Source organism: Sitodiplosis mosellana, unplaced genomic scaffold (assembly GCF_009176505.1).
Source record: "Sitodiplosis mosellana isolate CC-2019 unplaced genomic scaffold, AAFC_SMos_1.0 Smas_scaffold_1, whole genome shotgun sequence".
Classification (NCBI taxonomy): Eukaryota; Metazoa; Arthropoda; class Insecta; order Diptera; family Cecidomyiidae; genus Sitodiplosis; species Sitodiplosis mosellana.
The window spans coordinates 22,463,689-22,479,300 of NW_022595244.1; the positions used below are offsets into that span (position 1 = coordinate 22,463,689).

Consider the following 15,612-nt stretch of genomic DNA (forward strand, 5'->3'; position numbering starts at 1 on the left):
AAAAAAAAAAGACAAAACGAAAATAAAAACACTCACACCAATTACAAAACACGCGTTCGACAAACGGAAAAGCAGTGAAATCTGTGTTGGGCCAGCCAAAAAGTGAAAACCACCATAAGCATAAATGCACTCACTCCACCTTTACTAGAGAGGGAAATGGAATAAATAAAAAAAAAACATGTAGGCTTTTGCATTGCTAACGGTAGTAGCACACACCATTTATTTCGCGATCCATAGTAAACGAGCAACAGTAAACATACACCCCACAACAGGTTTCCGTTTAGATAAGCGAATGCAAATAATTCTGGTCCATTCATTTCACCTGAAACGTATGCCACTCGAAGAGAACATTGAAGAAAAAAACAACATTTCAAAGTTTCATTCTCATTACCTATCCATCTTTTTTCGTGCATCGAAAAGGTTTCACATGAGAATCGAAATCGAACTGAGGTGTTTTTTTTTTACATCATTAATCAATGCTATACTTCGACGGCATTTTTTTCATTTGTAAATAACTTGGTTTCTGTTTTAAATTAAAAGAAATAAAAATCAAAATCGAATTCAAATACTCTTTCCCACGACAGAGACAAAGAAAAAAAAGGAACACATTGTACATTCAAAAGTCATTGTTTTCAGTATTCAATTGAACAATCACACACACACATTCACACACTACTCTAGCCAAATAGGTTAATCATAAGAGGATTGAATTTGATTGAAAAGAAGAGAATCGCAGCCTTTTGAAACTGATATGTAAATTAGATCAAAGGGGGCACAACTTTACCATTACAGTATTACACAAAATTCGGGCCATTCATCACTTGAAATCGGTAGCCGGTTTTGAGAGGTGATTTGCCAGTCTGTAGACAAAACGGATAACCGTTTCCATTGTGTTGTTCAGAATTTTTCGGTCTTTTCCACATTATACATACGACATTCACTAAGCATTTGATGGATACTATAACAATTAAGGGCAAATCAATATAAACTCGATTTACGATTACATAACATTAGATGGTAATAACTTAATTAATAATGAAAAAAAAATCATGTAAATTTTTAGGTGTTAATGAAAAAAAAGAATGCAAAAAGTTAACATTTTTTAAGACAGATTACATTTTAAGGTACATCTAGTTTTAGGTTTAGCACACGAATTGAAAACGTAAGAATAGAATATACATTTAAGTAGGTTTTAAACTATATTGACCTAAACTTTACAACCAGAAAATCAGCATCCGCAATAGTTGAACTCACACACGCTATTTACACAAGCAATTTTGACTTATGCACCTAAAAAAACATACGGAAAAAGTGAGTAAAACAACCTTTCTCAGTCTGACGACGTTTATTTGACACAACTGCATCCAACCTTAATCGAACTGAAAACACGTGATTTTTTTCCCTTTCAAATGCTATCCGTTTCTACGCGGTGTCTAAAGATCACGCAACGCTCCCGAGAGAATGCTGCAATGTGCACATTGTGCTTTACTCGTGATTGAAGGACGTTCATGCAAAACATTGAATTGATTTTTCAGAAAAAAGTTTTCGTTTTCAGTTCAACATACTATTTTACTTAGGCAAATTTCCTCAAAAAAGAAATAAACGAAAAACCAACACAACGAACAAATCGAACTGCACTCAATAGCAAAAGCAAAAAAATATCCAATCTAGGCTAGCATATGTCGATAAACTAGCCCTAGTGGTTCTATTTTGCAAAGCTGAAAAGAAAGAAGAAATTAATTGCGAAACCTCAAACAAATGGAAGCAAACTGTAGATTTTGTATATATAGACGAATTTAATGGTTTTACATTGATTTAGTGAAAGAAAATTGCTTTGTTCGTTCCATAGAGTTTATTGGCCAGTTGAATGTGTAAATATTTGAACAATATGTTTTTCTTTTGTGTCTGTTTTTTTTTTTCTTTTCATTTTGTACAAAAACGAGTTACGTCGCCCAAATAATAAAAACAAAAGAGAATCCAAAACGATTTTAAGTAGGATTAATGAGAAAGCTTCTTCAGTAGCGCTCGATGACACGAACGAAGCGGTTCTAATAAAAAGAATTATGTATGTAGACTCTTTGAGCACCTCACGTTATCGCCATGAATCGAACAAATCATACGACCACAAACAAACCCAAAAAAAAGGAAAATCGATCAGTTTTAACAAAAACACTTTTTCTTTTGTTAATCGAAAATCGTTTTGATGCTTTTGGAGACCCAAACGAACACGCATGCACCACACAGCGCTTGATTGAAAACCAAATCTGAACAAAAATGAAAAAAACCAACACACGAAGCAAAAAAAAGAAATGAAACCACACTTATTTAAGTCTAATGTTATTGTACGCGTAAGTAAACGAGAAAAAAAAAATGATAAAATACATATGGACATTATGGCATGACCCTGATTTCAAATCGAGTGTCTTCCAATCAAATGGTCAGATATTTTGTTTGGCCGCATTCCTTTTCCGTCTCTTTCACATTCATCCAACTGACTGCTATCAACGAATTTGAATGGACCCTCGCGAAACCAACCATACTTTATCAGTTCAGTCATTCACATTTTGAATGATATGTGACACCGAGAAAAACTGAAATAACCTTTCCGACAGAACGAAAGAAGAAAAGGAGTTTACACAAACAACATCGGGTTCGAATCAAATAACATGGAGACAATCGTTTTAATGATGCTTTCTTCTTTTATTCACCATAGCCGTACATATTTTCCGTGAAAGATGTAGTTCGCTTCAGAACCGATTGCGAATACATTCAACTCCGCTAGACACACACACACACGCTTTCACATTTCAAAACAAACTGATGATATCTAGCATCAATTTCCATAACAGACAGATTTTCTATGGCCCATCCCACAAAAACCGGATGACACAAATCAGAAAAGAGTTTTCATCGTTTTTGTTATTGGTTCTGATTTCAGTCTACAACAATACAATACCGTGCAACCGATACTTATCTACATAAGCTTTAGAATTTAGGATCATTTTTGCATTTCTGAGCAAAAGCGAAGCGAAGTCTGAGTTGAAATATGCTGAACGAACGTTGAACCGATGACATATGCATAGTGAAAAGGCGCAAACAATGATTTTGCTAGGCTTACTGTAAGACGAAAAATAGCTGAACTGTAAGGAATTAAACTGTTCGGTGGATGACTTGAATACCCAAACAATATCAAAGTGTCAAAATTACAATTAACAAAAGAACGTGCATTCTCCATGATGCCGAAACACTTTAGATTTGAACACTCTGGTGAATGAACAGCCAAACCACTACCAAAAATTTCATCCAAAGTTGTGTTCAAGACTCGGCCACCATATGGAGAATGCATTCCACTTTTTAATCCATAGTCTTTCGGTCTAACATAACACACACTTGTTGAACATGAAAGAAACAAAATCCAAACTTGAAGGCTTTTTTGTTGGATTAATGTCACAATGATGTTGTTTTTGCATATATATATATTTGATGGGGTAAACAATTTCGTGAAAATGAATGTTCATGTGAGTGATTGTCAGGCTATTTGAAGTGGTCGTCAAGTAAACGAGGCGCATCGAAAAAAAAAACTAAAACCAATTCATTCTCCCAATTGATTTCTCTTGATATTATATCGATCGCTTATTTCCTTTTATTATCTTAGAAAAAATTGTAAATAATTTCAAATGTTTTATTCAGTTACGGTTTCTGGCTACGAACAAAAAAAAATCGTATTTCATTGTGTCTCATTATTGTTCATTCAAATTGACACTCATCCGGCTTTTTTTTTTGCATAGACCTTTCACTCAACATTTCTTTTCTTTCAACTATTTACATTGTTTCTAGACGAAGAACATTCGTTTCTTGTTCTCAATTTCGATTAATTTTCAAACTTCTATTATGTAAATAAATTTTTAAGTCAAAAAAACTTTAGCAACATACATTTAGTTCCAGTTCAGATTATTGAGCTGTTGAATTTTCAACTTTATTCTGCTTTCAGTTTTGATTTAGTTAACATTTTTATTTAAGTAACAAATATTGTTGCTCGATTGAAAATAGGATGAGTGTTTACATGTTAACTTGCATTTTTTTTTCTTCAAATAATAATCAATTTTTCACATTTTGATATAAATAATGATGCAATGGAAATGATGGTTTAATAATTAAACCAATTAGTAATTTATGTTTAGTCAAGCCAAACTAATCTATCTATTTAAAGCAAAAAAGAGGTGAAAGAAACATTGTATAGACTCAATTAACGATAAAAACAGAAAATCCTGCATAGCGAGAGAAAAAAAAACACATTTAATTACTAATTTTTAAAGAAAAAAAAAACAAATGAATGAATATTCGTACATAAAATGAATTCACTGGACAACACCATACAAGTAAACTTTGATTAGTCGTAATACAAAATGTAGCATTTACAATTTCACATAAGATTCAATCCAAACGAAGTGGATGCGAATTGAATATTGTAAATCTAAGTAAAGAAATCAAATTGAAAACACAGAAAAAAAAAATGGAAAAAAAACTTTATAAAATTGTATAATTAAAAATTCCGTAGGTTTAATCAATTGATATAATAAATTTAAATGTATGAATATATTAAATATTTAATGGCAACACTAAAAAAAACAACTGTTGCTAATAACATGTGTTAGTAATTAAAAAGTCGAATGAATTTTTTGCGAATGGAATTTTGAGAATTTTTATTTCATATTTATCGTAATTGTGTGCATGTGTTCAGTATGTGTTAATTTCTTTGTGTCTGTTCAACGAATGAAAGAAGGTTTAGATTTAAGTGTAAGATCCGGGCGTTTTATTGCGCGCCAGATTCACTACATCGGAATCGAAACCAGCAATCAAAATGTAATTATATAAATGAATAATGAACAAACAACAACAACAAAAAATGAACAAAAGCCCATGGTATATATTAGAGCCACGAGATACACAGTCGCACTATTAACCAAAACAACATTAAAATAAACAATTTTTAAAATGCTACTTGTCGCAGTAGATATTTTAATTATTAAAAAAAAAAACCAACAAAAACTACCAAACAATTTATTAGAGACAAAAACTAAATGCAAATTGGCAATCAATTTGCAAATTATATATAAATCGTAACGAAATCAAGGCACGAATATTATTTAAACCAAACACAAAATGGAGCAATAGCACACAACTAGCCTACGGTGCAAATGCAAATGGAAATGTTTTACCTGTATATTTAATCATAACAGCAAACAAACACACTGAATTAAAAGAAAAAAATGTAGTTAAAAAAAGAACGATTTCGTTTGTCAAAATGGTATACATAGTTCACGTTTGTGTACTCACCGAAATAAAAGCATCATACACAGCAGTTAGCGATAAGGCTTACATCTAACAAGTTTTTAGTCAAATAAATTACCAAAAAAAAGAAGAAGTTATCGTACTAGACATTCCGACGACGACGAAGACGATGAATAAATGAATGAAAAGAAGAATGACGAATCGCACTCACTTGTTGATGGCATTGCGTGCACAAGTGCGCGCTCCGTCAGTGGGTGCATTTTCCTAATCATTTCAAGTGGCATTAAGCACAATTGACGCGAAAACAAATGAACATTTATATAGATAATAATAACGAAATCAACATTGACGTAGTTAATCATTTTGACTTTAAGAAGAAAATCAAACACAAAAACAAGTTATTTATAACAATTGAAAAATGGATGAAAACAACTAGAAAGATTATTGACTAGATGAAGAAAATATTAACAAAAAAAAAAACGAAAAAATCCAACAAACGCATTGACGCATTATTTAAAAAAAAAAAACAAAATCTATTATTATTGGATAGAAACAGATACTAAAATTTTAAATATGAACAAATTGAAGAAGACAATTTAAACGAATAACAAAAATTAATGTAAACGACATTGCATGATTTGGCACACATTAAATAAAATCAACCAAATAAAAAAATGGACAGAAAAAAAAACTATTATTACTATAGAAATTGTATAAAACACAAGAATGATTTAAACCAAACAAACAAAGAAAAAAAAAACAATGGAAAATTTGTGAAAAAGACACACAAAACAAACATCAACTCAAAATTATTATAAAATTATATAAATAAATGTTATGCGTTATTAATAAATTATATAAATGCCAGTGGTTTTCTTTCGATTTATTTATTTATATCCTTTTCGTCTCACAAATGTGTTTTTTTTTTACAGAAATTAGACTTTACTTGAGTTCTACATGAAATTAAACGGCGTTGAATATTCGCCCAGTGCCAATTCGATCAATGAAAAACTGCAATCTGGATAAACGGAGCTACAATATACTCGGTCCCTTCCTTTACGATGCGCCTTATCGTAAACAACTAAATCGGGATGCTCGAATGGTAGTATTTTCATTGCGGGCAATGTGAAAATGGTGCGAACCATTTCCTCCACCATATTTGTTGGTTTTTGGTAGAAAAATTGTGAACTCTCACAAAGTGCACGTAAAATACACGACCGTCCATTATAGCCCATGCTAAAAAGAAAACACGAGTAATTATTACAATAGCATGCGATTCGATTCATATCAGTCGAGACTCACTTATCGATGATATTTTCGAGGCGATCGTATAAATCTCGCCGATGTCTTCGCTGAACAATTTGCTTTGGAAATGCTTTACGATTCTTCTCGTTAATTATCCAAGTATCGTTTGGTAAGTCATATGCGAGGCCCTTCCGATAAGAAATATTGAGTAGAAATTATTAAAAAAAATAAAATTATGATAAATGAAATGATAAAATTGATGCAATAGATTGAAATAAAAAATGCAGCCAATGACTGTTCGACCCATAAATTACAAAACATTATGGTGTGCCCCAATTAATTTGCATATTTTATTAAAAATCATAATATCAGCTGGAGTGTATGTGTGTGATGGACACACCGAGATGACGAGAATGTCAACAAAAGCCCTTAAGCTTAACTCACCCAATTGATTGCCCAACTGAAATAGATAAATTGTGGGTTGCCCACAAATCCAACGGTAGCACAAAACGCGACCTGGAATCAAAAACATTTATTTTCTTTCAACACATTTCAGTTTCTTCGAACCGAAGATTGTGATTTTCATTTTACCGAAAATGAACTTCCTTCCGGAAAGGCTACATAGCGTTTGCGTCTGGATTTTAGCTCACCATCTGACGTATCCGTACAATTCAAATCTTTTTGAATCAATGATTCCAATGAAGTCGATGAATTGTGGCTTTGGAGATGTGCTGTTTGCTGGTCTTCGGCCACAGCATTTGTTGAATCGATTACGTTAAAAGCTATCACCAGAAACACAATTGCTTGGGTCAGTTTGATTCCAATCATTTTTTTTGACATCAAGTTCAAAGAAAAAGTTTTTAAACGCAATTGAAAGAATACAACTAGATCACAACTCAAAGCGATACCATTTCTAACTGAAAACTATGAGAATCAAGATTGAATGACATTTGTATCATAGTACCGTACCATCCAGAGAGAAAATGAAGTTGAGTTAAGTGTGAAATATTTTGTTCTCAATTCTTTTTTGGAGTCTTCCCAGAGATAAAAAATAGATGATGAAATACTGAAAAAAAACGATGACCGAAATATGTTGAATTTTTCGTCGATGCATGATAATTAACGAATCGTTATAGATCGATCATTGAACTCCAATCACAGATGAAAAAAAAAAACGTTCCATAAAAATTCAACAGAAAACTTCAACCTTTATTCATCATGACATTAAATGGTGTACATAACGACCAAAAAAAGCCGAGCCACAGCAATATTCCAATACGTGGGCTACATGAAATTATACGGTTTTGCATATCGTCCCAACGCCAATTCAATTAACGAGATGCTACAGTCACGAAACGCTGATGAACAATAAACATTGTTTTTGCCCATTCGATGTGCACGATCGTAATCATGTAAGTCATTGTGTTCGAATGGCAGCACTTTGGTATCAGGCAGCCTGAAAATAAAATCAATATTCGAATCACGGAAAAGTAAATAAAAATTTGAATAGTAAGAGGGAGAGAGTGAGAGGACGAGGTAGTGATGTGGCTGACATAAAACAACAACGCAAATAACACTCACGTAAACACAATGCGAATCAATTCCTCGACCATATTAGTTCCTTTGCCAAAAAAGTACTGAGCACTCTCACAAAGCGCACGTAAAATACACTGACGACCGCTGTAACCCATGCTGCAACGATACAAAAATATTCGATATATAGTTTGGACACTTCATGCAAGAGGATGGTGTGCTGTGCAACTAATTGTTTTGAACAAACTTGTCTATGGCAATTTCCAATCGGTTGTACAAATCACGGCGATGGCGCCGCTGCACCAATGGTTTCGGTAATTTTTCGTTTCGATGCTGTATAATCCATGTTTCGTTTGGTAAATCGTACGCGAGGCCCCAATTCAAAGCCCAGCTGAAATAAATAAATTGTCGATTACCCACAAATCCAACGGTAGCTCAGAACGCGACCTGAAATGAAAAACATATAATCTAATACCTCATATAGTCCAATTCCGGGTTTCCAATCATTCCAATTGTAGCACAAAACGCGACCTATTCATTTGATACGTTGAAATGTGAATTAAAGAAAAACAATTGCGAACAATCTACACAAAAATACGTATGGTATGGAAAACCTACCGAGAACGATGAACCCTCTGGAAATGCCACATAGCGTTTGCGTCGAGACAATACTTTTGTTGAATTGATTTCTCGTTCATTTTGCCTCGAATTTTGTGTTGAACTCGTGATTGAATCGCTCGCAGCAATATTTTGGTCAAAGTTTTCAATGCAACACACACTGTGCACAACAACAATAGCCAAAACTAATAGAATGGCTTTTATCCTTTGAGCGCCCGCAGTAGTATCCATAGTTGATTTACACCACAGCTCAGCAATTACACTGTTAGTCCAAACGAACTGATTATTTCGGTCAAGTTTGAACAAATGAAGCGGCCAACAGCGGTGGATATTCGATTTCAATATTTATCTAAATATGAACAAGAACTACTACTCGCTCCACGGGTGAACCACCGAAAGCGATCCCACAATAACTGTGTGTATATTTCATGCTTCACAGCCAAATGTACTGACTTTTCGCACATATTCATGTATCGCGTTACCATATAGTACCGGCTACGAAGTCGGAACAGCAAGTCATCTGTTTGCTTATGCTACGCAATTTCGCGTCTCGTTTACATACCGCTTTAGAGCATCAACAATTGTAGTCCGCACATATGAGTGAGTGAGTGAGCGTGTGTGTATGTGTGTTCTTTCATAGCGGTAAATCTTGAATGAACGTGAACAATTGAGGCCTATGCACACCGCGCATATCAATTAGTATGGGCTCATTGAATTGATTTGCAGGATTTGAAATTCGAATGATAAATGAGCTAAAAAATTGGTTGGCATGATTCGAAAAATTTGAAAACAAGCGGCGAGGACGCGAAATGATCTGATTTTCCGTAAACAGTCAAACCATGGGATTTAAATTCCAAAATTAGATATTCACTTGAACGCTGATGATGTAAATTCATACAACGGCAACCAAACGACTGTATATATGAGTAAGAATGCCAATGTGAGAAGAGTCAGAAGGTGCTAATGAATACAACACGCCAATGAACTCTTCCAGCCAAATATTATACACGCACACATTCAACTTGCACACCACATATGATTTGCGGCTAAAATATGTGAATCTACTCGTAATCTTTATTCGATTGACTCTTTTTACGATTGAGTTGCTCTCAAATTGCCACGCTAATCGGCCGCATTATTATTACCGCGCTAGCTTATTAACGGTTTTTAGGATTTGCCAACACAATGGTAAAATCATTCGAGTAACGGACATCTGTAGCAGTGATACTTTAAACACGCGTCGTCAATATGAACATCATAGCTTGTGTACTTTCGATAATTTTTGCAGAAATTTTGTTAATTGAGCCCATTTTCAGTGCAAATGATCAGTTAAATGATGTAAACAAAAATAATACAGCTAATGAGCCTAATGGACTACGATTTCAACGCATTTTACGGCGCAAAAAGAGATTTTTGCTTTTTCCACCTGGTTCTGCCATCGTTGTAGGTGTTTTTGAATAGATTTATTCAAATTGAACCGAAAACATATTGAATATCAAGTTCAACTTCGAAATTGAGTATATTTTTCATTTCGAAATGCGATTGTAGACTACGATGTCGTACACAAAAACTTTGGTGCCAAGATCTCCCTCTGGAATAAATATCATCGGTGAATGTGACATTTTCTATCCATTACAAACGAAAATAGCGGATTGGTATCCAATGAAAAAGCCACTGCCGCCGCCTCCACCTCCATCGCCATTGCCAGAAGAGGAGGAAGATGAAGACGTTAAACAAGGTATTTTGAACACTAGAAATCAACAAGCCATCATTCTTATTTATATACAAAATTCAAAACCATTTATAAAGATTTCATTCAAATCATTTGCTTTTGAGGTCCATTGCCTGGCAATCTTGGTCCAATGATTCCGCAGAATGTTATGCCACAACCAGCACCACCACAACCACCTCTTCCCCCATCAAACGATCGTAAGGAACTTTCATTTTTTACAATAAACACTGTCTTTTGTGCATGAAAGTCCAAGTTACACAGACTTACTTCAATGAAAATTGTTCCATATTTTGTTAGCTGGTCCAATCAATAATGCGTCACCGCCAAACAATATCCAGTTTTTACCGACTCGATTGCCAACCGATCAGGAGATTGGAATCACATCAGCCACAATTGTTTCCGATCCAAATTTTAATGTTGGTTCGCATCCGGGTGAGATTTATGTTGATAACAATGGAAAACGTTCGCAAAAAATTCCTCCACGTCGTTTTTTTAACGAATATTCAAAATATTATTCATCGTCAAGACCTTATCAGCAATATCATCCGTATTATTTGGTGAGATGAACCAGAGTTGTAAAAGTGCAATTACAAAATTTGTAAGGTTTCGTGGAAGCCGTTGATAAAACGACTAAAAAAACATACAAAAAATATACGGATTTTGATGAAAATTGTCACAGACATATTTTAGGAGATAAATTTTAATATCCACCAAGTTTCAAGTCGATGCGACCTTCCAGAGCTGAGGAATTGCTGATGGAAAAAATGTAATTAAAAAAAAGTAATGATTACACGCAATGATTGCTTTTTTTTAATTACATTTTTTCCATCGGCAATTCCTCAGCTCTGGAAGGTCGCATCGACTTGAAACTTGGTGGATATTAAAATTTATCTCCTAAAATATGTCTGTGTCAATTTTCATCAAAATCCGTATATTTTTTGTATGTTTTTTTAGTCGTTTTATCAACGGCTTCCACGAAACCTTACAAATGCGCATGTAATTAAAATGGCAAAATTTACAACACTGAGATGAACTCTTTTAAATGTTTTATTTTCAAAAATGAGTGACTTTTCCATTCGTTCACCAACGAAGTTTTTACAAACATAAAAGATATCACCTTTCACATTGATAGTAGAATTGGAACTCAACGGGTGATTTAAAGACATACAACGATTTAAGGCGCTATAATGACAAGCAGCATTATTCGTATAAAGAGAAAATTCCATGGAATCCAGAACAAAGTGGTGTACAAACCATGCAAAAGGAGAACCGCATTTATTCAGATTCGAATGAAAATCGATGGCAATCTAAATACAGGGATAATCGTCGATTTGAATCCACTTCAAGCTACGGGGGATACTCTGGCAATCGGTATAGCCATGGTTCTCGTGAACGGCGGGATATTTTCGATCAGCTTGAATCCTTTATGTCATTGTTAGTAATAGACATTCAAATTCGATTTATAAACTCATAGACATTTCCTGACCGTACGAAATACAACACATTTCTCTTTCAGCAAGCAATTCGATACGAGATCATGCATTTTACGAATGATATGCGAGGCAAAGCATTATTTACTACCACCGGGCAAATCTCTTTTCCAAGACATATTCCGTATTCTTTTCACGTAAGTTGGCATAGCTTAAAATGTGGAAATGTTCTACAATTCCGTTTTTCTATTTCTTTCTGCAAACTTTTCAGTTTACCAGCTGAAAATGAGTCAGATGATGAATATGCTCGTGCATCGCAAGCAACAGAAGAGGATTGTGATACGATTTATTCGGAAAATTGTCGATTCAGTGTGCTCGGACTTTTATTGAGCAAAGACAAGCCAATCCTTTGAAATCTAAATTGTTGTAAATTAAAAAATTGAACAATTAAAAACTATTTTATAAATTGTGAACCGTTGAGTTTTAAATCTTTTCCATGTCGTTTCAAACTGGTTATGTAGAAAAATGCGCACGATTCCGCATTGAACAGCCATATTCAGGACGTGTTTTATGGCTATGACACGTTCAATGTACGTGAAATCTGTGTTGCAAATTAGTTTGCGAAAAAATATGAAATCTGTTTCCAACTTGCATTCAGTTTTCTGATTAAAAATGATAATCTCGAATAAACTTGATGTAATTGCAAAGCAAACAGATGTATTTTGTTCATTTAAATAAATGTATTTATTGTAGTGTATCAAGTCGTTTACATGTATTTCGAATTCCAAACACTTTCCTTACAATCGGGATACATTTGCTGACAATCTGCTGTTGATGCGTGAGCGTCATCGTATTTTTGGTGCTCCGGATGATTGGTTTGCTCAGTTGGCTCAGTTGGCTCTGGTAAACTGTACAGGCGAGAAAGAAGGAGAACGAGTTTTCAATCACAAAAGAGAACTTCTTCTTCTTCTTCTTCAGAAAAAAAATTGAAATGGAAAAACTTTTAATAATAACGTACGTAAAAACAGCTCTAAGTAGTTCAACAACCATACTTCCGGGCTCTTCATTATGTTTGCGTTGACCGGTTTCGCAGAGCATTTTCAAAACACATTGATCGCCATCGCTGCCTTGCCTTCAAAATTAAATCGCAAAATAAGAGTTTTTTTTTTAGTTTTTTTTTTCCTTTTGAATAGAATGGAAAAAATGGGGGACTTGGAGTATGTACGTTTTAAGAAATGTATTGATTTGCTTATACAACGCATGCCGTGAATTTCGATGTAGTTTCAAGTCGAATTTATCCAATGGTGTCAATTCATCGATACTACGTTTTCGGAACGCTGGATGCACAATATGGGCGTAGTTTGTTCGTTGCCGATACTCTCCATTGGGTTTGCTATTTGCCTTTACATTGTTGACCAAACTACATTTGAAAGCAAACGCGAGAAAGCAAAAGAAAAAAAGACATGAGGATGGAAGCGAGAAAAAATGCGAGAAATATTTTTGAAATTGCAAATTGATTGGAAATTTTTTTGCTGATGTTGTTATTGTTGTTAAAGAATCAAATCGAACAGATGTCTCCCAAAAATACTCACATGTTGGCAAATTCCTGAAAATCCTTTGTACTCAACGGCCGGTCTTGTGGAATTTTTTCGGTGAGCTTTTTGAATTGCTTCATCAAACTGTCCGCATATGAAACATAATGTTGAAGTTTATTCGATGATGGTGGTTGTAAACTGTTTGCGGAATAATATGATGGTTTGCCATCCGATTGATAGTAGAATGATGATGGTGGTGGTGATTGGTATTGATTTTTTTCAGAGGCGAATTTTTGCTTCGGTATATTTGTATAGTAGTAGTTTGAATCGATGCGATTTGCAGTGTTGGAATATTTTTTCGACGGAAGCACATACTGTACATTTGTGATGTTTTTATCATTTCGATGAAGCAACGGCAATTGTCCCATTTCATATGAATCACGTAGCTCTTCATCCAAATAAATCGGTTTCGATGGGAGTTCCCAAGCCACTAATTCGAACATGCAAAAAAAGAAGAAACAATTCAACACAAAAATTGAGAAGAAAAAAACTTCAGGCAATTTTCTGATTAAATGTGCTTACTCGCCGCCGTGATACCCAAGATGAGATAATTTGAGTACCCAACAATTGGATGATATGTATCGTAAACTGTACAAGATAAAAACATTTTTTAATTAAATGAATGAATGGCAAATTAAAAGCCATCATTTGTTGAGAAGCAAAAATTGCTTCGTGGAAGAACATCGCAAAAAAACCCACCTATTTGCATTGAAGAACCCGGCGGAAATATAAGGTAGCGACGTTTCCTCGACAGCACTCGTTCACCGTTTACATTATTAAAAGATTCATCGTTACGTTTCGTCCGTTGCGATGCATTTGCAGCAGCAGCAGCAGCACGAGCACTAGCACCGATTGTTTTCCGTGATTGATTATGTATTGATGTATTTTCCGCCGAAGATAAATTGACATCGTATGGTCGCTTTTCATTTACACCGATTTTACTTTGCCTCAAAATTGAATTTCCGTCGGCTTTTTTTCTTTCGGTTGCATTTGCCAGCGGAGTGGCAATCGTCAAGAAGCCATCAACCGTGCAATTCTTCGTCTTGACATAATTCACTTGTGCATTCACATTCGATACGGAACCGAATTGTTGTTCTCCAAATTCCGGTACACATGCTCGATTACGGCTTGTGCTTGTGTTGCCATTTAAAGTGTCGGCCGTAATTAATATAAACGGTGACAATGCCAACTGCAGCAACATGAAAATAATTAATTTACGAAGCGGAAAGTCGACAACGCCAACTAAGCTTAAGCGATGTAATGTCTTCGTCGTTGTCAACGTCAGCGTTGGCAACACGGAATGCTTTCGTGCCATGATAACTTCTAATTAAACGGTTGCGTCACTTATGATTGTACAATGTACACTCTTCTTTCTTTTGCAGGATTCCAAATAGGCAAGCGGAGAGAAAAAATGAACAACCCAATTTAATTATAAATGTGAAAAATGCACAGCGACAAATTTGTTTATCACTCACTGTTTACAGTTTAACTCTTTTGAAAGATTCAATTTGTTCCGAAAAAACAAATCCCGTTGGAAAAAATAAGTAGTCACAATCTTGGAAATTGATTGAAGAATATTTAAAAAAAAAATGGTTTTAATAATGGGAAGTTAATGTCTTAACTCCCTTATGACAGCGATATAAAAAGTGAACTTTTGCTACTTCCAATAAATTCCACTGACTTTACTCCTTTGGCATAGCTCGCGAAGCGAAGCGAAATAATGGCAAACACCTTTTGATTGTATTTACTTGAAAGCGTTGACAATCGATTTTCCGTATTTATTTACTTAATTTGCTCTTTCCTTCATTCATTCCAGAACCAAAATTTATTCATAATCATGTTCGTGTAAATTATTTGAAATGCCGTTATACTTTGTATTGTTGCTCAGTCAAAGCCAACAGTAACAGCAACTCAGCTACACATTGAATGTGGAACAGAAAAAAATTGATTGAAAGAATGTCGTTGAAGTCATTTCAGCTACGCGTATTTGTCATAATTCACTGAACCGTGTATAAAACCGTTAGCGTTTTTTTTTCGAAAATCGAGTGAAATTCTCTCATCGACCGACACGAATAACACACTGTATAAATTAGAATCGATTAGAACGATGTGGTCACACAAACAAACTTATAAAGCGGAAAAAAGCGATTGATGATTGATGGAATGG

At 34.5% G+C, this 15,612-nt stretch overlaps 2 protein-coding genes across 2 annotated transcripts; both read right to left on the reverse strand.

The window, feature by feature from the left end:
* Positions 1-6,245: 6,245 nt before the first annotated feature.
* LOC129569746 (uncharacterized) lies at positions 6,246-14,760 on the reverse strand. Its single transcript, XM_055448933.1, has 11 exons — positions 14,145-14,760; positions 13,968-14,033; positions 13,443-13,875; positions 13,076-13,270; positions 12,869-12,982; positions 12,621-12,758; positions 7,884-7,993; positions 7,129-7,319; positions 6,982-7,053; positions 6,595-6,725; positions 6,246-6,528 (listed from the first exon to the last, which is right to left on the reverse strand). Exons 1-11 carry the CDS (start codon positions 14,758-14,760, stop codon positions 6,246-6,248), a joined length of 2,349 nt encoding a protein of 782 aa, XP_055304908.1.
* Positions 7,822-9,081, reverse strand: LOC129575600 (uncharacterized). Its single transcript, XM_055459439.1, has 5 exons — positions 8,689-9,081; positions 8,546-8,601; positions 8,318-8,461; positions 8,119-8,229; positions 7,822-7,993 (listed from the first exon to the last, which is right to left on the reverse strand). The coding sequence occupies exons 1-5, from the start codon at positions 8,917-8,919 to the stop codon at positions 7,822-7,824; spliced, it is 714 nt and encodes a 237-aa protein (XP_055315414.1). The 5' UTR covers positions 8,920-9,081.
* Positions 14,761-15,612: the final 852 nt, after the last annotated feature.